We start from the raw sequence: 22,048 nt of genomic DNA, 5'->3' as shown, positions 1-22,048 counted from the left end.
AAGAAATTGTTGTTATTTGTATTATTATTTTATTGTGATTCTCTTTAGATGTTCATTTAATATAAAATTACAATGACATTTTTTAATCAGCATGTTTTAAAGGCATTACAAATACACCAATAGTGTATAAATGGTTTACCCTTTTAAATAATATTTAATTATTTGAGTCTTTTATTTTTACATTACAGTGAGAATTTTAGGTCAAAATATGCTTACTTATGATTAAAATAAAGTCACAATGCAATAACGATGTGAATGAAGTGTCACAATGGTCACACTTTATATTAGGTGTCTTTAACTACTATGTACTATTTATAATAAAAATAAATAATTGTTTGGTGCACTGTACTTGTATTGCAAAAGCCTTTTGCTGCTACTGAGGTTGGGGATGGGTAAAGTTAGGGATGGGTTTGGTGGTATGGTTGGGTTTAAGGGTGGGTTAGGGTGTAAGAAAAAGGTCAAAATGTAATATATAGATGTAATTACAGAAATTAATTACAGATGTAACAGCTGTATTTTTAAATATAAGTGCAATGGGAAAACATGTACGCAATAAGTGCATTGTATCAAATGATTAATTGGAATGTTAGTACATTGTACTAGTTAAAGACACTTTACATGAATTGGGAACCAAAAAATCTTACCATTTTACCATTGTCTTTCACCAATCTTTTGACATGTTGACAAGTTGATCCATCTTTCTGGTAGGTTTGTCTGGAGAAAATGGAGGACATCCAGCTTGCGATGATTGTTTCTCGTCTTTACGAGGCTGATTACGAGAGTTCCTCCACCTGTCAGGGTATCCTGTACGAGAAGGTTCTCGGCTGCAACAGAGATGGAAGCGGGTTTTCCTGTACCAAACTGCACCCTGACCCGTTCCTGAGGAGCATTGCGTACTGGATCATGAAGGACTACACCAGAGCCCTGGACACACTGCTGGAACAAATTCATAAAGAGGATAATGAGAACCCTGGTGAGTCCCTGTAAAGCCTGACATATGAAATAATGGTCTGAAAAATCTAACAGTTTATCGATCCTGTAGACAAAAAGAATAAAGAGAAAAGGTTTGGATATTTGTTTTTTGTTGAGTATTGTATTTGATACATCAGGATTTTACGGCTCATATAGTGTAATACGAGAATATGGAGCTCATACTCGAGGAAAAAAACACCAAACTGAGCATAAATATGCAGTTTGGTGTAATTGCTAATATTTATTTAGGCAAAAAAATATAATGAAATTCTAATAGATATTAATGTAAATCAATCAGATCTTTTTAACAGTATAGTGGACTTTTTACATAAATGCATATAAATCAGTTGTCACTCTATATCTAAACTTAATATTTTTATGATCAAAGCTCTGTAGTATTTATTGTGGGGTAAAAAACATATAATGCAACGCAATACAATGATGATTGAAAGAATTCCTCAAAAGTCTCAAATCATATTTGCTACTCTCATTTTAACATGATTTTTACAGGTGATGTATGGATACAATTCATTCTTATGTTTACTTCTTAAAAATCAAAGATTTCTTAACAAAAAAGTCATGATTTCTATGTAAAACGCCTTTTACTTGCCAAAAAAAAAAGTATAAATTGTCAATCAGATGACAAAGCATGTAGAAGTTTTGATCATGTTGATAATTTAGAGACCTTTAAAATCTGCATATCAAATATGATACAGTATGCTTTATAGGGTTAATAAAACAATATGATAGCTACCAATAAGTACTTAAAAATGTAGAGTAATAATCACAGCAAACAACACTTCCTCTATTTTAGTCTAACTGTACACTGTTTACTGTATGTTAGCTTTTCAATAACGTATTTGGGATGGTGTAGGAAGGTCAACTAGTCAAAGGCAGTGCTTTAAAGGGGGAGCGACCCAGGTTTAACATACTGTGCTTTAGTTTGCTAACTGTTGGACTGTCAGCAGCACACTAAAAAAAATGTTGCAAATGACTATTTGAGACAGAACCATTTCTCTTTCTTTCAGATGTGCTGGTGAAATCATGCAATCCTGTCGTATTTAGTTTCTATAACTACTTGCGCGCACACCCTCTGATCGTTCGCCGGCACTTCGCCAAACCTGAGGGGTTTGTGACTGCAGTTGGTATAACATCAGAACGCAACAGTGCAGACGAAATCAATTTGATAGAGCGAAAGCTCTTCTTCACCACCGCTAATGCTCACTTTAAGGTGGGCTGCCCTCTCCTGGCTCTTGAGGTCTTATCCAAAATCCCCAAAGTCACTAAGAAACCATCTTCTCTGAGTAAGGGCTCATCTGTGGCTAACATCAGTGCCGCCCAACCACAGGAGAATGGAGGAAAGGCTTTAGAACTTGACTGGGGAGCTCCTGCCATCCCCAGCCAGGCCTGGGGAGCCGACTCTGGGCTGGACTGGAGTCAACCATTGGTTAAAATGGAGGATGAGAGTCTACAGTTGGACTGGGAAGATAATAAGGAGGAAGATGAGGATGAAGATGGTGGGTTGACCATGAAAAAGGCAGAAGAGGAAGATGAAGAGGCCAAAAAGCCATCCAAATCAGCAGCCCTGCAGCGTGAAGACTCAAAGGCCGAGTCGGAGGTGGACGTGATCGCCGAACAGCTCAAGTTCCGAGCCTGTTTGAAGATTCTCATGACAGAGCTGCGGACACTGGCGACAGGATACGAGGTGGACGGTGGCAAACTGCGTTTTCAGCTCTACAACTGGCTTGAGAAAGAGATTGAGGCCGTGCACCACATCTGCAACTATAAGGTTGGTGCTCGTCATCTCTTTGCAAGATTTTAATCTCAGATTGAACCTTTACTGGGATTTTGATGAACCAAAAATCTAAAGATGAACAACATTGAGATTGAGCAATATTGAGATTGTCTCTGAACCTGATAATTAAATACAATGGTTCTTCACTTCACACAAAATCCAATGCATGTGGTGAACGTGAGAGTGGTCAATCTCAATACTATTCAGCTCTTTGACAGTATTCAGTGTACAGTATATTCATTTTTAGTTCTTATATTTATTATAAGTATTTATTATAATGAAAATATATCTTCTTTTTTCTAAATGCATGTTATAGATCTTATTGCGAACAATTTATCCATCCATATGTTTCCTTTCTTTTTTTTATGTGTCTAATGTTTAATCAATGTCATAACTAGACTTTCCTTCAAAAATGGTGACGTACTATACAGGATTTCACCAATAACTTAGTCCATTTAAACCCCTCCCCTAAAAGATTGCGTTCATCTGCCATTACCTTTGGGTGCAACGCCTACACCTCAAAATCCAATCAACAACTGATGCATAGAACCATGTCACCAAAAAAAAATTGGATGTAATTCACAATATGGAAGGAATGATCAGTCGCTACTTCGGTTTCATCAGGTTTTTTATTGGCTTTTTAAAAAAAATTACGCAATATAATAATTTCCACATTCATTTATTTTCAGTAAATGAACACAAGGAATAATAATTTATTACAGTTTTTCTCGATTGCTTAAACACATTTCTTGAAACTATGCCTCGTATTCTCAAAACTATAAACACAAATCCATAACGTCTCACCCAATTCCCCAAACATCCTATTTTCAGGTCAAAATGAAGCTCTACACTCAAAACCATTCACTCTTGCTGAAAAACCAAACTTTGCCCTCAGACAGGACACACAAGCCCTCAAAATCACACACACTACAACATAGTCTAAGACACTGGTGCAATAAATTCAAAACAACATTTCCAAAACTGGTAAGTTATGTTGCTTGTGGTTCCCCCCCTCACAAACCTTTTCACATGATGAACACAAAAGACACAACCAGTGGATACATTGGCACATTTTTATTCATACACAGGAAACACACGCACACAAAAACATTTTTTTCCCCTGTTTTACTCTTTTTTTTACTTTTTTTTTTTTTTACTCTCTCCTCTAAATTTTTTTTTTATATTTACTTACAGTAAGATGTGTGTGACCAACATATGACAGTAAAAGAACACACACAAACCATATTCTAATATGGAATTCGAATCGTATTTGAATGGTAAAGAGTGTTGGGACGTAACAGGAGGGCCTCCACTCAAGGAGACAATATGATGGACCCGTCTAAGAATGTTCCACATATGGTTGAAATACCTAGAAAGATAACATTCTGGGAGTCAAGATGCCCTCCCTTCACTGTCACACTCTGCAGCCACACTGTCTGACTGTACGACTGCTGGCCTTTTCTTGCAAGAAAATAAACCTCATCAAAGACTATTGGAAATGTTTGTCTCTTATTCAGTGATAGAATTTTGTTTGCCACCACTCCTCCCTGAAGGTTCTCGAGGCGACGGTAAAGCGACTCAAATTTGGCCTTACTCGTAGCCCAGCCTCCCTCATAGTCATACCATTGATAAAGACATGGGCAACTAGAGTGGCTTGAATTTCATCTGAGACTGCTTGTCTTCTTGTCCTTGCCCTTCCTCCTCCTCATTCTTATCCCTCTTCCTTCATGTCTTTCTGGATCCATTGTTCCAAAACACAATAAACTGATTTGGGCCCTTTTATATATCTATTGAAGGTTCTGATTGATGTGTGTTAAATTTTGACTCTTAGTGTTTCCACTTGGGTAATTGTGTGCTAACTGAGCTGAAGCTGTGCTGACTTGAGTGAACAATATTGAATGCTAGTGCTTTCTAAATGACAACATGGTCTAAGCAATGAGAAATGAAGGGATTTGTGTGTAGAGTTTTGCAGTGACAGTTCAACAAATCTGACTCATGTGTCAAAACAGGGAATAGTGTTTATAGTTTAGTGAAATGGGTGTGCTTTTTGATAAATGGCGTTATGGTTTTGAAATTTTAGTTCAAATGCCTGGTTATAGTGTTTAAGCAATCGAGAAAAACTGTAATTGATTTATGTGTAAAGTAACAATATAAAGTAAAAATCAGCAATGTTTAAATGCATACATCTTTACATTTTAAAGAATATAAAATACCAAAGTAAGAAGTCTGCTCTGATAACCCAAATGATGAATCATATTGTGAGTGATTCTTTGAAACAAGCAGTTCAAAACAACTGAATCATGAGGTTAAAATTATCCTCTGAAGGTTAACTTCAAGAAGCAATTAAAATATGCAGGTGAACACGAAGCAAGTGTATTGACAGTGTTTATGAAACTGAATTGCTTAGAAGTACATCAAAATTCTTGATGTTGATTAATTGTATATTTCCAGCAAAATATTATTAAATGTATTCAATAGATTGGTCTTATTTGTTTTTCGATATTCTTATATGTCAGGTTGAGGGGAAAACGTCCGGAGGTCAGCTGGAGAAATGGGGTGGAGATGGATCTCTTGACCTGGAAGACTCACTAATCCGTGGTGAAGCAGGCGCGTATGAACGTCACCAGATGGAGCGACGGCGTCTGCAAGCCAAGCAGCTGCATGCAGAGCGGAGGAAAGCCTGGCTGAGGAAGAATCAGGCTCTGCTCAGAGTCTTCCTCAGTTACTGCAGTCTGCATGGGGCCAAGGGTGGAGGAGTGACGTCTGTCAGAATGGAACTGCTCTTCCTGCTGCAGGAATCGCAACAAGTGTGTCCTTCCATTCCCAACATGTTGATTGATTTATATTGTGCTCTGATGCAACTGTTTGGTTGATTGAGTGTGTTCCCATATAACTGGCTGGTTGTGTATCCTCAGGAAATGACAGTGAAGCAGCTTCAGTCGCCACTCCCCCTCCCCACCACTCTGCCCCTGCTGTCGGCCAGCATCGCCCCCACCAAAACCGTCATCGCCAACCCAGTCCTGCACCTCGGAAACCACATACATGACATCCTCTACACCGTTGTCCAGATGGAGGCTCCGCCACACCCAGACATAATGGACGACCGGGTGAGACACACACAAAAACACACAGATTAGAAACTGTATGAAGACTGTTACTACATTTACATGAATCCGGATACATTTGAAAATGTATTTTTTTCTCTCTGTTTTGGCCTTCCGTACACTCTGAGACCGCGTCTGAAAAACAGCTTTTAAAGATGCTCTTTCAAGTGGATACAATTTGAAAATGCCGTTTTTGCATTGTAGTGTGGACTGTGAAAATGGAGGTATTTGAAAACCATGAGGCGTGTTTTTGTCATGCGACACATATTGTAACCATAGATTGCAAGATTGGGTATTGTTTGAATTTTAGCGATTCTGATTCTGCTTATTGATTCCAATTCTTATTGATTTTCAGTTTCGATTCCAATAAGGTAAAGAAAAAATTAAACATTTAGATATAAAAAATATTTATTCTGTCTTTTTGCGAAACATATATTTGCATCTGAATACCATGAACAAAATCAGCAGCCTAAAGAACAATTACACAAGGAATGGTTTAAAAAAAATATACCACAGGAAGAACAACTAGCCTAAATAATATAGGTTTCAATCATTATTAAGGACAAGTGAACAATACCAATTTAGCAGTGGCACAAATAATTACGACAGAAAATGTCCTCGCAATTGCTGTCCTGCGGAAAAACTGGCCGTTTGCTTAAACCAGTTGAGTGACTATGACGCACAAGTAAATAGGCTTCTGGGATATTGAGTAGCGTGAGAAACTTATTACTAGGGATGTCCAGATCCGATCACGTGATCAGAAATCGGGCCCGATCACGTGGTTTCAGACTCGATCGGAATCGGACGTTACCTCCCGATCAGGACTCGGATATGTATATATATTCTCATTATTTTTTTAACACATCTATAGTTATGCGGTGGCACAGAGTTAGACCCTTTTGACTCCACACAGAAACAGCAACGTGTGCGGCATGACATCACTTTGTTGCAGAGACGTATGATGTGTAAAACCAAGTGAAAAACAAGTGAAAGCGCGGGCGCGCCGCTGTCTCCTTCTTTCCACAAGCGCTTGCTCTCTTTGGCGTCTGTCGTTGCTATGCAACCATGAACTGCGCTCCCCATGATGACAAGGAAGTATCAGCAAAAGATTAATAGATTTCTAGCCTTTGTATTAGCTTTACTACTAGATATATTTATGGAGATGAAAAATAATAAGGAGCCCTGTACAGCTATGATCAGCTGTTCGGCTGAACATTCAATGTTGTTACGCTGTAAGCTGATCAGTTGGTTCGTTGCTGCCGTGCTCTATCACTCGCACACCATAAAGAGCAAAATGGTTTTTAATGTTTCAGTTTCTTAATGTTTCAGATTAAAATTACATAATTTGGAAGTGGATAATTTCTTCACAAACAGCTCAGTATGACTCAAAATGATAAAATGCTGCACCTACACTCGATAGTGTGAATAAGATCAGCGCAACGCAGACCACTGGATTGATAGCGTGAAACAAATGATCTGTCTACAGCCAGGGCTCAGCGGAAGACAGAGAATTCAATTCGAAAATAAAAGACAGTTTGACACATTTTTTCTCGCATCTGTGCATTTTTTTTAATCATTTGCTCTGAGATGAAGCAAATATATTTGTGCGGGAATTTCTTGCACTATAAAAGCTAACCTTGCGGGAATGGTTTAAATTATGCACAATCCCCGCATTCCCGCACCGAAATTCAAGCCCTGCAAAAGTGAAGAATTTATGTTATTTATTACATAAATGCTTGTTCAAGCTACCTCACAGAAGTGCTCTGTTTGTAAGAGTTGTTGAATGTTAAAATAAGGTGAATTAATAAAAAAATAAGGAACATCCTGGATCTGTTTTTTCGCTCTTCTTTATTCTTTTTTTATGTATTATAGAAGTATCGGATCGGGACTCGGTATCGGTAGATACTCAAAATCAAATGACTCGGACTCGGAGTCGAGGGCAAAAAAACCTGATCGGGACATCCCTACTTATTACGTATGGTCTCTCTGTATCATCTCAGCGAGCTTTTATTTCATTTTACGCATGCACAGTAAGATGATTTAAACGTTTTCCGATGTTTCAGTGTGGACAAGCTACTTTTGGAAAAATGCTAGTGTAGACTGAGAGCGTTTTGAAACTAAAACGCATTTTTCAAATGTATCCGGAAAATGTAGACGTAATCTCTGTGTGCTTCTACTAATATGTGCATGTGTATTTCAGGTGAGTGCTTTACACACTCTCGCTGCTTCTCTATCGGCTTGTATCTACCAATCTCTGTGTGACAGCCACAGCTACAGGTACAAGCACACTACTGATAAACTCACTGGTTGTTCACCTTTAAACGCTTGTGAAGATGTTGTACCAGCTTTGATTGTCTGACTACTATAAACAGCGTTCCATTCTGTTAACTCTTACACACACTGTTACTGACTCATGCCCTTCTGCTGATGTGTGTGTATTCAGCAGCCAGTCGGAGGCCAATCAGTATACTGGGATGGTGTATCAGGGGCTGTTACTGAGCGACAGGCGTAGACTTCGCACCGAGAGCATCGAGGAACATGCAACACCCACCTCTGCCCCTGCACAGTGGCCAGGTAACAAACATCAGATCACACTGCATGGAACACATATGGAGAAATAGAATCCTTATCTAGTAATGAGTCATTCTGTGTGGAGAGGAAAGTAACATCTGTAAAGATACTTACCCTATTTACTTTCTTAATAAAGTCCCTTAATAAAGTTCAGACTGGTGGTAAAAATAATATTAACCAATAATATTGGCACAATGCAAACTGTTATCCAGATCTGATTCTATGTTGGTAGACGATGCCCACCTTTTAATTAAATCAAAATGTTTTTTTTTTTATTATTATTATAGGATAGGATATTTTGAACCACTAAATATCCTATTTCACGTTATGGACGTTAAATTATAATAATAAATACAGTAAGTGTATAGATGGAAAAATGTATAGTCAGATACATGATGGATAAATGAATGGTAAGATGGAGATATTAGATGGGTAAGCAGATAGATAGACAGACAGATGGAGGGACAAATTAATGAATGAATGGATGATAGATGACACACACACACACACATATATAGATAGATAGATAGATAGATAGATAGATAGATAGATAGATAGATAGATAGATAGATAGATAGATAGATAGATAGATAGATAGATAGATAGATAGATAGATTATGATTGTGCAGCAGTCGTCCATGAGGGGCTGCCGCTTTACTTTCGTTTTGTTATTTGTTTATTTTGGAATTAAAGTTACATACATTCATGCATACATACACACACACACACACACACACACACACACACATATATATATAGACGGATGGGTGAATAGACACTCAATGCGTATGTTTTCTCTTTCCCAGGTGTGTCGTCTCTGATCAGTCTGTTGGCGTGTGCTCAGGGTGATGATCACGTGCATCTGAACGTCATGTTATGCGAGGCTGTGGTGGCCGTGTATCTCAGTCTGCTGATTCATGGTCTCGGCACACACTCTGGAAACGAGCTCTTCCGGCTGGCCGCTCACCCCCTCAATAACCGCATGTGGGCTGCCGTGTTTGGGGGCGGAGCCAAACTCATCGTCAAACCCAAGCGGCCACCTGAAATCACTCCAGGTGAGTTTTCTGCCCCTGCCAGAGGTGTTTGGTGATGTGGTGTCCCGTCACATCTGTAAGAAAAGTCCACAATAGGTATTTTACATACAACTTTTGTCAGAAGTTTAGTGGCATTTTGAAATATTTTTATGTTAGAGTTTTAAAAAAATGTATGTTCAGACATGCACTGTTTTTGGTTCCATGTATTTTTTTTTAATTATCTCTGGGTCCTCCAGTTGATAATAAGATTTCCTCCCTTGTCAGCTGCTCTCAAGGCAGCAGGGTCCGAGGGGTCAGAGGTTGTAAAGGTCACAGATTCTGATCCCCCTACCCTGACCGTCCACCAAACTACGCCTCAGACTGAGGCTGGTAACCACGGTGACTTCACCGTGGAAACAGCACAGCCAGAGAGCTGTGAGTAAGAGCTCAGAGGAACTTCATCCACACACGAACAGGAAATGAGATATGAATGATGCAGTTCCAGTTTTTATAAATCGGCACATGAAAATCCAGTGAATAATTGATTGGTAACATTTTACTACAAGTTTCCATTTGTAAACATTAGTTAACTACATTAGTTAACATGAACTAACAATGAAAACTACTTCTAAAGCATTTATTTATCTTAGTTCATGTTAATTTGAACATTTACTTATACATTATTAAAATCAAAAGTTAATATTGTCTGTTAATATTTTTTAATGGACCTGAACTAACATGACCTAACAATGAACAGTTGTATTTTTATAAACTAATGTTAAGAAAGATTTCTAAATACAGTAACAAATATATTGCCCATTGTTAGTTATTGTAAGTTAAAGGAATAATTCACTGTAAAATAGGAATAGGAATAGTTCACTCGGTTGTCCATATAATGGGAGGGGGAAAAAAGATGGCAAATTATCACAGAATGGTATCATGTGACACGTCATATATTCCAAGTGTTTGGTGGGAAATTTTACGTATTTTTTTTAACGAAAATCCTGACCTTGGCCGTTGGTCTTCTGTGCACGTTCATGAGACTCTATTAGTGCCACAATTCACGCCCAACTTGCAAATATAGATTAATAAAAATGCGACGTAATATACAATGCCTAGAAATCACAAAAGGATCTGTACTTCCTTCACTCGAACAACAGTTGTCAGATGACAGTCAGAATGACAATTGTGAACACGATTACTTCTTGCTGCGACAAACACGACAGATGTATTCACCTCAGAGAAGATAGTAGTACATGGATTGTATTTCAGTCGCGTTTTTATTCGTCTTGATTTCTCAACAACTTGTGTGTTTTTTCTGGGTAAGAACTGCAGCTCTAATAGTCTCATTACATGAACGTGCAGTCGTGCACAGAAGACCAACAGCTAAGATCAGGATTTTTGTTAAATAATACATTCAATTTAAGTTTTTTTTTTTCATCAAACCCTATCATTCACCCCCAGAACAATATGGAATATATCTCTGTGGAATATACGACAGATGTCGAATGGGACCGTTCTGTAATACTTTTGCATGTTTTTTTTTGTTTGTTTTTTTAAACTTGATGCTGGTTATTATTAACTGCCATTTATATGAACGAGCACAAGTGGGATTTTTATTTGTGGTTCGAAAAAGAAAGAAGGAAAAACTGCATTAGAACAACACATTTAGGGTGAACTAACCCTTTAATGCATTAACTGATGGGAGCTTATTTTAAAATGTTACCAATATGTGTACCAACCTGACATGTGTGTCAGCCTGTTAGTGTGTGGAGAGGTGCTATGTGTGATTGCGGTGATGTTTGTTTTTTCTCATATTATATTTCATTGTTTGTTACTTTATTATTTTTAGTTTGTTATGTGTGTGCTTTCATCCAGCCTTTTTGTGTTTGTGTGCATATTCTGCTTTTTTGTGTCATTTTCATCTCATCATCTCGTGTGTGTGTGTATGTTTGTGTGACCATCACAGCCAATGTGGAGTCAAACAGGCAGGCAGAGCTCCAGTCTGACAATAATTCAGGTACACACACTGTCTCCCTCAACCTGTCTCACTGTTTAGCCTTTTAGCCTGTTTTAAACTCCAGTCTAGATGTGGACGTGTGTGTGTGTGTGTGTAGGGATATGGTGAGTGCCTCAGGCTCAGGTGCACACCAGCTGTCTGAGGTCAACATTCAAAGAGTTTGTTCTGTTCTTTCCCAGTCTGAACTGATGAGACCTTAATAGAGGAACCAAATTGATTACGCATGGAAAACAGGATTTTCTGTGCTCTTCCTAATAGTAATGCACTGAAATAATTCTTTTTACAGATACTATGTTCAGACAGCAATAGAATATGGTTGTGAGTATTGTATTTGAGTGTTCTCCTTATGGTTGCATTCACGCACAGTTTAGTTATTTACAGGAGTGACAACCGCATTCTGTCACTGAACTCATACCTGTAACTCATACTCACAAAAGCATTCTCTACAAACCCCTGCTGTGTGAACCGGACTGGGCAGCTAGTTGTCTTTCACGTCATACAATGCGAAACAACCGCTCTGTGCTGCACACAAGCATGTCTTGTGTGTGTGTGTGTGTGTATGTGTGTGTGTGCTGTGTTTTCATGTGTTGTTTCGTTAATTTACAGAGATTGAGAAATGAGGTGTCATGTGAAGGTTTCAGATTCAGTCTCTTGTCTTCCATCAGAGCTGAACATTGTGTGGTCTGGGCATGACTCAAATGCTTGTCTGTGTAAAAGCTCCTGTCGGTTAATTAAGATTTGACTGATGAACGCGCCATCGAATGTGATAAGTTTGAGTTTTATGGATGTCTCTGATGCTTTTTCACTTTTTCAACTTTAGTTAGTCTGTAATGTTGCTGTTTGAGCATAAAAAAGTACTCGAAACGTTTTGATTAAGTTTCAAAAATGACAATTGAAAAATTACAAAAATTACATTTACAAAAATGTTAATAGCTTTTCAAAGGTGCAGTCTGTAAGAATTACAGTTAGTGGCCGAATTAGGTACTGCAATCCAAACTCTAAATATCGGAGATCGTTGTTTCCCCGCCCCCTCCTCCTCAGACTCGATGCTCACGCGGGTTGCCAGTTTGAGCACACGCAACAGGAACAAGCGCAATTGACAATGAAAGTCGAGGAGACTCACGAGTAAGTTGATGAGTTGATTTATCCGCATTTTAATATGCTCTCGTTCATAGAGATTTTTAGATGAATACCGAGGCTTTTTAGGTTGGGTAGAATCTGCAATCTCTGACCCAGTTTGTTTGCTGGCTGCAATACGCTGTGTTTCCTGCCAGTTGGCATCCCGGGGTGTCGAAATACTATTGGGTGAACTGGCAGTGGGCGAGATCACACAGACCAAAACAAGAAAAGAAATTCCAACAAGTAAAATAACTGGCTGTAGAAGTGTTTTTCAGAGAAATGATAATGTTAACTCAGCATGTTTCCTAAATATCTGTAGGCATGTGACGGTGAGGATATTTTCCCACCGGTTAATCGACGTGTGACAACACCAGTAATAAGCAGGGGATTTTAAAACGCTAATTTGAACGCGAAATTAAAATGCGCACCTCCGCACAGGTATTCATAATGGTGCGGAGCAGAGTGAGCGTTTTCAATTAATTCCTATGTATAGGAATGAACTGAAAACGCTCGCTCTGTTCTGCTCGCTCCGCATCTGTGGACACACACCGTTATGAATGCTTGTGTGGCCGTGCGCATTTTAGTTTCGCTTTCAAATTGGCGCCAATTCGGGGGCAAATTGCTTGAATGGTGAGTTCATTAGCCTATTATTCTTAATGAAAAACACAACAACAATACAGTACAATGACAAATTCGCTTAAATAGGCGCTTTTACATTTCACTTTGAAACCAAATATTCCTCCTCCTTATCAGTCAGTTCCTCGCTCTCATGATAAATGAAATCTGACTCCTGCTGCTGAACTGTGCTGCGACTTTCGTTCAGCTCACGATTTATTAAGCAGACACGTTAAGTTTTTTAATTGTAGTGTCTGTTCTCTAACTGAACTAAATGATAAAAAAAGAAGAAAAAAAAGCAAATCGACGGTGGGGGGTGGTGCCTCGATGGGCAAGTGATGTGACCGGTGTTGCTTCTGAACACCATCAACACCGACTATCGTAGCAAGCCTAAATATCTGCAAACATGTGGTATTTTTATGCTTTAGTAGAGTGAAAAAGTTACATACAGCACCTTTAATGAAACTTTAGGACTCAAGGAAGTTTATAGATTCCTTGAGTCATACTGAGAACAATGATACCATTTATGCCATAGTCATTTTTAATTTTCTTAAAAATCTATTTTTTCAGACTGCTGCTAGACCATTGGTCTGATTTTTACAAAAATCAGCTCAGATCATTGTGAGGCCATGTCTACAAAAATGTATTAATATTATTAACTGATTTTTGATTTACCAAACTGTTCTTGAATTAACTAAATTGATGGCACAATGCCAAGCTGATTCTGAGGCTGTAACCTTGCAATGCTTTGACATATTGACACCAAACTTTGTCATTAGGCGCATTTCCATTAAAGATTTGCGCAAAACTTTTGCGATTTTTTTTTTTCTAAATATCGACAAAAAACTATTGCGAAATGACGGCATTTCCATTAACCGATGTTATGCGACTAAAACGTCATTTTTTCCTCTCGCGATAAGTCATTCCAAAAATCATGGCAACGGACGTTGGTAAGTTTATATATATATATATCACAGCCACGTACCGCACTAGACGTTATTATTATTAATGGAAGGAAACGTAGGCGTGTTATCCAAGCATTAATGGCAAGGAAAGACCCTTATGAGCGGCACATATGAGGTGTTTCTGGGTTTTTCTTTTTTGCGATAAATGGGAGTTTTTGCGAAATTGACGTGTTTCCATTGAGCGTATTTTCAATTCGCAATTTCAATTTGCGCACTTTGAAGGGTAATGGAAACGCGGCTATTGTCGCCTCGCACTGACCACACAACAGAACTTTGGTAACAACCCACCCATTGGCTGAAAGTGATAAGCAATTAAAGCCGTTTTGCCTAATCAAAAAAGAGTCTTTGATTACTCGATAGCCGCGTTTCCATTACCCTTCAAATTGCGAAAATTGAAATTGAAAATTTAAAATTCGTCCAATGGAAACACGTCAATTTCGCAAAAACTCGTAAAAAAAGTTTTTACGCTCGCATGAGGTGGTTTTTCAGGCAATTCGAAAAAGAAATATTTTGCAAAACTGCAATGGAAATGGTTTTTGCGCATTTACAGGTCACCTGACGTAGATGACGCAGTGTGTGTTTGGACAGAATACGAGACGGAGTTCTTTATTGAATTCATAAAAGACAAAAGAATGACAGAAATACTGGATTCTAAACCTCAAAGAAATGCCACAATCAAGACCTCGGAGCAGAAATGAGTGAGAAAAACCCAGAAACACTTCATATGTGCCGCTCACAGACACAGTATAAGGGTCTTTCCATTAATGCTTGGATAACACGCCTACGTTTCCTTCCATTTAATAATAATAATGGCCAGTGCGGTGGCTGTGATATATATATACACTTACCAACGTCAGTTGCCATGATTTTTGGAATGACTTATCGCGAGAGGAAAAAATGACGTTTTAGTCGCACAACATCAGTTAATGGAAACACCGTCATTTCGCAATAGTTTTTTATCGATATTTAGAAAAAATCGCAAAAGTTTTGCGCGAATCTTTAATGGAAACGCGGCAGTTGGTCTAATATTCCTAGCCATGCTTGCATGACTCATTATGCCTTTTTTGTGCTTCACTTTTATTTTTATATTTTCAATTTTCATTTTAGTTTTAGTTTAAGAACGTAGTCATTTCATTTATTTCTATAGCTTTGATTCATTTTTATTTAAATTTTTAAATATTATTTTTTTTTTGTTTTTCATCTATTTTTTATCAAATTTATTTTTAGTTAACAATAACAACACTGGTAGACATGTTATTGCTGTTGTAACTGTAAGCTTTCCCCCAGTCCATCTAGACTACTGAAATTAAGCTGCAAAAATGGTTTGTTCGGTAATCGTCATGGTTTACACACCATCACAACCATGAGCTCTTTTACGTAGGATCGTCCACATTAACATACAATGGCTATTCAGCAACTTGGTGAGGGCGTTGTCATTTCACATACAAAGAGGTTAGCCAATCATAATAGATGTCATTTACATGTAGAGCTCTTAAGGCTTCAAAATTCTAATGGCCGGAAAGTAAGAACAAGGAATATCTAAATTATTTAATTTTTTTGCTGGAATTAACATTTTAATGGCTAACTTTTAAATAAATTTCACGGAAAATGTTATTAAGTGATGAAAATGGTCCCTTTAGTTGTCGTTATTTCCAAAATCTAGCTTTTCTAAACTTGACTTGAAAGTGCCTTAGGTGTGACAGTAAAGGACCACATTCATAAAACAAAAAAACAAAACAAAAAAAAAACAGTGATTAAGGGTTTTGTTTTCATACTTGTCGGCTCGTGGCATTTTGTCAAGGTGTTCTCTGGCAGTGCTCAAAGAGCAGATCCTTTGATCAACACCACAGTAAATTTAATCTGTCTGTTTTTTCATATCAGCTCTTTGTTCCAAAATAAACCCCCACTCACACTCACAGACTCTTACTGCAGGAATTTCTCTTTGAACACGACTTTTGAAGGATGATGTTATGAGGCGATTCTTCTCTTCAGATGTGTCCTCCTTTACATTTGAGATGAACATTCCACACTATCAGAATCAAAATGTGCTTTAAATGCTAATGAAATGCCTTTCAGCTCAAAAGAAGACGCATTAATACAGAGATAGAGAGGGTCTTTATACACCAGACACCTGAAGAGATGAGATACTAGACTTCATGTATACTGTAAGCAGCATTTCAAAACTCTGTTTGAAAATGAAAGCTTTTAGTTATGTGTGTTTCTGTGTTTGGTTTGTTATATCCCCCACCTCATCAATGATAATACAAAGTGATCTGAAACACCACAATCTTAATCACTATTAGGAACTAAACTGGTTCTTTTTCAGTTTTTCACTTTTAAAAATCACATTTTTTGACAATAATCAAATTATTCTCATCATGTGTTCGGTTCCACCAAATAGATTTTTGAACATAAACATACACTATATTGCCAAAAGTTTTGGAATGTCTGCCTTTACATGCACATGAACTTTAATGACATCCCATTCTTAATCTGTAGTGTTTAATATGGAGTTGACCCATCCTTTGCAGCTATAACAGCTTCAACTGTTCTGGGAAGGCTTTCCAGAAGGTTTAGGAGTGTGTTTATGGGAAATTTTGACCATTCTTCTAGAAGTGCATTTGTGAGGTCAGGCACTGATGTTGGACGAGAAGGCCTGGCTCGCAGTCTCCGCTCTAATTCATCCCAAAGGTGTTCTATCGGGTTGAGGTCAGGACTCTGTGCAGGCCAGGCGACTTCCTCCACACCAAACTCGCTCATCCATGTCTTTATGGACCTTGCTTTGTGCACTGGTGCGCAGTAATGTTGGAACAGGAAGAGGCCATCCCCAAACGGTTCCCACAAAGTTGGGAGCATGAAATTGTCCAAAATGTCTTGGTATGCTGAAGCATCCCAACACCATAATCCCCCCCTACACCAAACTTTACACTTGGCACAATGCAGTCAGGCAAGTACCGTTCTCCTGGCAACCACCAAACCCAGACTCGTCAGCAGATTGCCAGACAGAGGAGCGTGATTCGTCACTCCAGAGAACACGTCTCCACTGATCTAGAGTCCAGTGGTGGCGTGCTTTACACCACTGCATCCGACGCTTTGCATTGCACTTAGTGATGTAAGGCTTGGATGGAAATTTCACGAATGGACTTGCACAGCTGGCAACCTATCACGGCACCATGTTTGAATTCACTGAGCTCCTGAGAGCGACCCATTCTTTCACAAATGTTTGTAGAAGCAGTCTGCATGCCTGGGTGCTTGATTTTATACAACTTTGTACATGGAAGTAATTGGAACACCTGAATTCAAGTTATTTTGATTAAAGATTGAAAGAATTAAAAAAAAGGATGTGCTTGGATTATTCATTTATAATAAATACTGCAGTATTGTGTTTGTTATATTTAGTTGTACCTGATGAAGTGAAACGGGATAACAGGGAAGGTTTGTTTTCTTGATTGTTGTTTGTGTTGTGTGTATGTGTGTGAGCAGTTTGATATCACTTCGTACTCTCCGTCAGATCACAGGGACCCTCTCAGCTTTATTACCCATGAACCAGCTGCACGACCTACTGTGAAGACTAACATCTGTAATGAACCACCTCTGTTCAGTAGATGTGCTTAATCATGACCATCTGCTCTCATTTTAGAATCAGTGTGTGTTCAGATAGGATTCTTCAGTTTCTCTGTCTTCTCTTTCAGTTTTCAATTTCAAATTGAGTGCATTAGCCTATTACCCTGACTTTTCCCTTTTTTTTTTTACCTCTCTAGCAGTGAGTCCCTGGCATTTTGGGAATAAAATGATATTATTTGGCATTTTTTAATCAAATTTTGTCAAGAAAGAGATTGCGGTTAAAATTGCTCAATTGGTCAATTTGAGTGCATTGTATTAAAGGAATAGTTCACTTCAAAATAAAAAAATTCTGTCATCATTTACTCTACCTCAAGTGGTTTCAAACCTGTATGATTTTTCTTTTTCTGCTGAACACAAAAGAAGATATTTTGAAGAATGTTGGTAACCAAACAGTTGATGTACCCCATTGACTTCCACAGTATTTTTATTTCCTATTGTAGAAGTCAGTGGGGTACATCAACTGTTTGGTAACCGACATTCTATAAAATATCTTCTTTTGTGTTAAGCAGAAGAAAGAAATTCATACAGGTTTGAAACAACTTGAGGTAGAGTAAATTATGACAGAAATTTGATGCGTTGTGAGATTCAGTATTCTGTTCTCTGTGTACTGTTGTATTGCACATACTGTGAATAGTACACATACTGCATACTACTTTCTTTCTGAAGCAGTAGGTTGTATGCCATTCCAAACATACCTCTTTCTCCTTTTCCTGCTATATACTGTAGGTAGTGAATGGGCCTCTCACTCTCTGTTTTTCTCTGTCCTTCAGCAGTCCCTCCACCGACCCCTCCTGCTGAGGACGTGGACCGACAGCGACGCAGGTTTAACATGCGCATGCTTGTTCCTGGACGTCCCGTTAAAGAGACTCCAGCCACACCTCCACCCGTCCCTGTAGAGCGGCCCACCTATAAGGAGAAGTTCATCCCACCTGAGCTCAGCATGTGGGATTACTTTGTGGCCAAAGTGAGACCGCGACAACTAATTATTTACACTGATGCAAATCTCTTTTTTTAGTATTTTTTCAGTTTATGAATCTAGAAAGCATGTGTCAGAGTGTCTCATTGCTTTCTTTGTGTGTTTCCTCCAGCCTTTCCTTCCTCTCTCTGACAGCGGGGCGCTGTACGATTCAGATGAGAGCGGTGCTAGTGACAACGAGGATGATGATGACGCCTTCCTCTCTGACACACAGATGACAGAACACTCCGATCCAAACTCCTACAGGTGAGATTATAACACATCAAACTGAGAGTTAAGCAAGGCTGTAACAGGGAGAAGTAGAACTAAATTAAACACTGTGATGCATTTTGTAAACTGAAATGAATGAACAAAACACACGGATAAACAGTGGATAAAGAAATGAATGAAATATGACAATATGTGTTAATGACAAAATTAATTGCATTCATTCATTAAAATAATTAGCACTGCTAAAGACACTGCTCAGGATGTGTATATCCTGTCAGTTTGTTGACTGAAGGATGATTGTTTGTTTGTGTTTTTGCAGTTGGTCTCTGATCCGCTTAGTGATGGTCAAACTTGCCCTTAACAATGTCAAGACGTTCCTGCCCCTGACAGGACTGGACTTTACAGGTACTGGAGTAGTAGAAACGTACTCTTACTAACATGCAAACTGGCAGAAAGCCTATTCCTATTCCTTCTATTTCCTGCACCTCCCTTGTGTTGTCTTAGAGTTGCCAGTGACATCTCCTCTGGCCAATGCTGTGCTGAAGACACTGGAAAACTGGGAACAGATTCTTCTGGATAAGATTAACAAATTTGACGGCCCTCCACCAAACTACATCAACACCTACCCGACAGACCTGAGTGCAGGCGGCGGGCCAGCTATACTTCGACACAAAGCCATGCTAGAGCCAGAGAACACACCGTTTAAGTGAGTGCTTGCGCCAAATCGCTCAATTACACCAAAGAATTACAGAATATTTAAATAATTATGCAAATGTGTGAACAAATGTTCATGCTTTTTTTTTTTCTCTTCAGGTCAAAGCACCATCTCTCCTTCCCTGCTCGCCGCCTGTGGCATTTCCTGGTCAAACAGGAGGTGCTTCAGGAGACTTTGATTCGATACATCTTCACTAAGAAAAGGAAGCAGAGTGAGGTAACTACAGAACACAGGGGTGCGACCACACACTGATGAATAAATAGGGTGGATATTTAAAGGGGCAGGGCCAGTCATAGAGTGAGATATAAACCAAAACACTAAAGGGGCTTCAGCAACAGAGGAACTTTTTCATAGTTCCTAAAACTACTAGTGGAAGTAACCGTATTTGGCGTGTTCGCACCGCAGGAACTAGGAACGATTTTAGTTCTAGGAACTCCTTTTGGAGGAACTAATTTAGCTCCTACTTCAGAGTAGGGTCTAAACCAGCACTATAGGAACTACCAGGGACGTTAGTGTATGCTGATTGGCCGAACGCATGCGAAACACCAGCACCCGCCATTTTTTTAAATATTTACTCCAGAAACTCTACGAACATGGAAAACAGTGATAGATGGGACTTTTAACCTTTACACTGAGGAGAAAATCCAACACAACTTTGTTTAGACAGATCGTAAACTAATGAACATGGAGAATGCGAGCACTGTTTGTTTGCTCAGGCTTTGGCTGGCGTTCTCCATGCCGTCAAAATAAAAGTCACAACAACAAGTGTGTCGTCACTTCAGAGTTCCTACTGGCGGTGTGAATGCAACCAGGAAAATGTTCCTAAGGGAACCATTAGTTCTCGGGGAATCACCCTGGTGGCTAGTTCCTAAAACTAAGTTTCTAGAACTACCCGGTGCGAAAGGCCCTTAAAGGGATAGTTCACCCAAAAATTTTAATTAGCCCATGATTTACTCACCCTGAAGCCATCCTAGGTGTATATGACATTCTTCTTTCAAACGAATACAATCGGAGTTATATTAAAAAATGTCCTGGCTCTTCCAAGCTTCATAATGGCAGTGGGTGGCTGTATGTCTTTGGAAGTCCACCAAAGCTCATCTATTCATTATTAAAGTGCTCGACACGGCTCTCCCGGGGGTTAATAAAGGGCTTCTGAAGTGAAGCGATGCGATCGTGTAAGAAAAATATCCATATTTAAAACATTATCGACTAAAATAACTAGCTCAATAGATCATTAATCATCAAAAGATGCGCTTTGATGGACTTCCAAAGACATGCAGCTATCTACTGCCATTATGAAGCTTGGAAGAGCCCGGACATTTTTTATATAACTCTGATTGTATTCGTCTGAAAGAAGAATGTCATATACCCTAGAATGGCTTCAGGGTGAGTAAATCATGGGCTAATTTTCACCTTTAAGGGGATTATCCCTTTAAGTGAGGTAGTTAAAGGGGTGGAACCAGGTGAAGAATGGTGAGTGGAGTGAGGTGGGCCAGAGTTAGGTAGCAAAAGGGTGGGAATAAAGCAGGAGTAAAGATGAGGAGTGAAGCCATTGTGATGCAATGAAAGTGGTTGAAGATGTGGTCACATTAGCAAAATTTTGTGACCAAAAAGGTCTAATTGAATTCCAATTGAAATTACTGGATTTCTCCTGTGAAAATTTGTAGAACAACAGTGCCTTCACCTTTAGACAACAAATTGTGCTGGGATAGATGAGATGTAATGCAATAAGTGGGACCAGAGTGAAGGAATTGAATAGGTGCTGCCAAACCGCAACAGGGGTGGGGCAATGTAGGAGTTGGGTAATGAAAGGGATGGGGCCAGAATAATTTGTTACATTTATATAGCGCTTTTCTGGAACATATGGAAGGGGGAATCTCCTCAACCACCACCAATGTGCAGCATCCACCTGGATGATGCGACGGCAGCCATATTGGGCCAGATAGTCCACCACACACCAGCTTATTGGTGGAGAGGAGACCTTGAAGCCTATCAGTGTATATGGGGATGATTAGGAGGCCATAATGGATAGAGGCCAATGGGCAAGTTTGGCCAGGATGCCGGGGTTAAACCTCCTACTCTTTTTCCGAAGGACATCCTGGGATTTTTAATGACCACAGAGAGTCAGGACCTCGGTTTAACGTCCAATCCGAAGGACGGTGCGCTTTGTCAGTATAGTGTCCCCGTCACGTTTACTGGGGCGTTAGGACCCACACAGACCACAGGGTGAGCACCTCTACTGGCCTCACTAACACCTCTTCCAGCAGCAACCTAGTTTTCCCAGGAGGTCTCCCATCCAGGTACTGACCAGGCTCAGCCCTGCTTAGCTTCAGTGGGAAACCAGTCTTG

The 22,048-nt window shown here is 39.1% G+C and overlaps 1 protein-coding gene across 7 annotated transcripts in view; it reads left to right on the top strand.

Moving 5' to 3' along the window:
• Nucleotides 1-22,048, top strand: part of dmxl2 (Dmx-like 2) — a 71,035-nt gene that overhangs the window by 37,629 nt on the left and 11,358 nt on the right. For 2 of the 7 annotated variants that reach the window (XM_079874941.1, XM_079874938.1), the window contains exons 23-34: nt 709-973; nt 2,001-2,761; nt 5,284-5,574; nt 5,683-5,874; nt 8,072-8,148; nt 8,318-8,445; nt 9,249-9,497; nt 18,572-18,762; nt 18,887-19,020; nt 19,304-19,389; nt 19,489-19,690; nt 19,798-19,915. In XM_079874941.1, coding sequence (XP_079731067.1) covers nt 709-973; nt 2,001-2,761; nt 5,284-5,574; nt 5,683-5,874; nt 8,072-8,148; nt 8,318-8,445; nt 9,249-9,497; nt 18,572-18,762; nt 18,887-19,020; nt 19,304-19,389; nt 19,489-19,690; nt 19,798-19,915 — 2,694 coding nt within the window. Of the gene's footprint in view, nt 1-708; nt 974-2,000; nt 2,762-5,283; nt 5,575-5,682; nt 5,875-8,071; nt 8,149-8,314; nt 8,446-9,248; nt 9,498-11,424; nt 11,476-18,568; nt 18,763-18,886; nt 19,021-19,303; nt 19,390-19,488; nt 19,691-19,797; nt 19,916-22,048 lie in introns of all 7 variants that reach the window. The other 5 variants (XM_079874940.1, XM_079874937.1, XM_079874939.1 and 2 more) reach the window with 3 other exon arrangements.

Source organism: Squalius cephalus, assembly GCF_949319135.1.
Source record: "Squalius cephalus genome assembly, chromosome: 6".
Classification (NCBI taxonomy): domain Eukaryota; kingdom Metazoa; phylum Chordata; class Actinopteri; order Cypriniformes; family Leuciscidae; genus Squalius; species Squalius cephalus.
The sequence above is the reverse complement of the archived record's forward strand: the minus strand, read 5'-3'. Positions and strand labels throughout refer to the sequence as shown.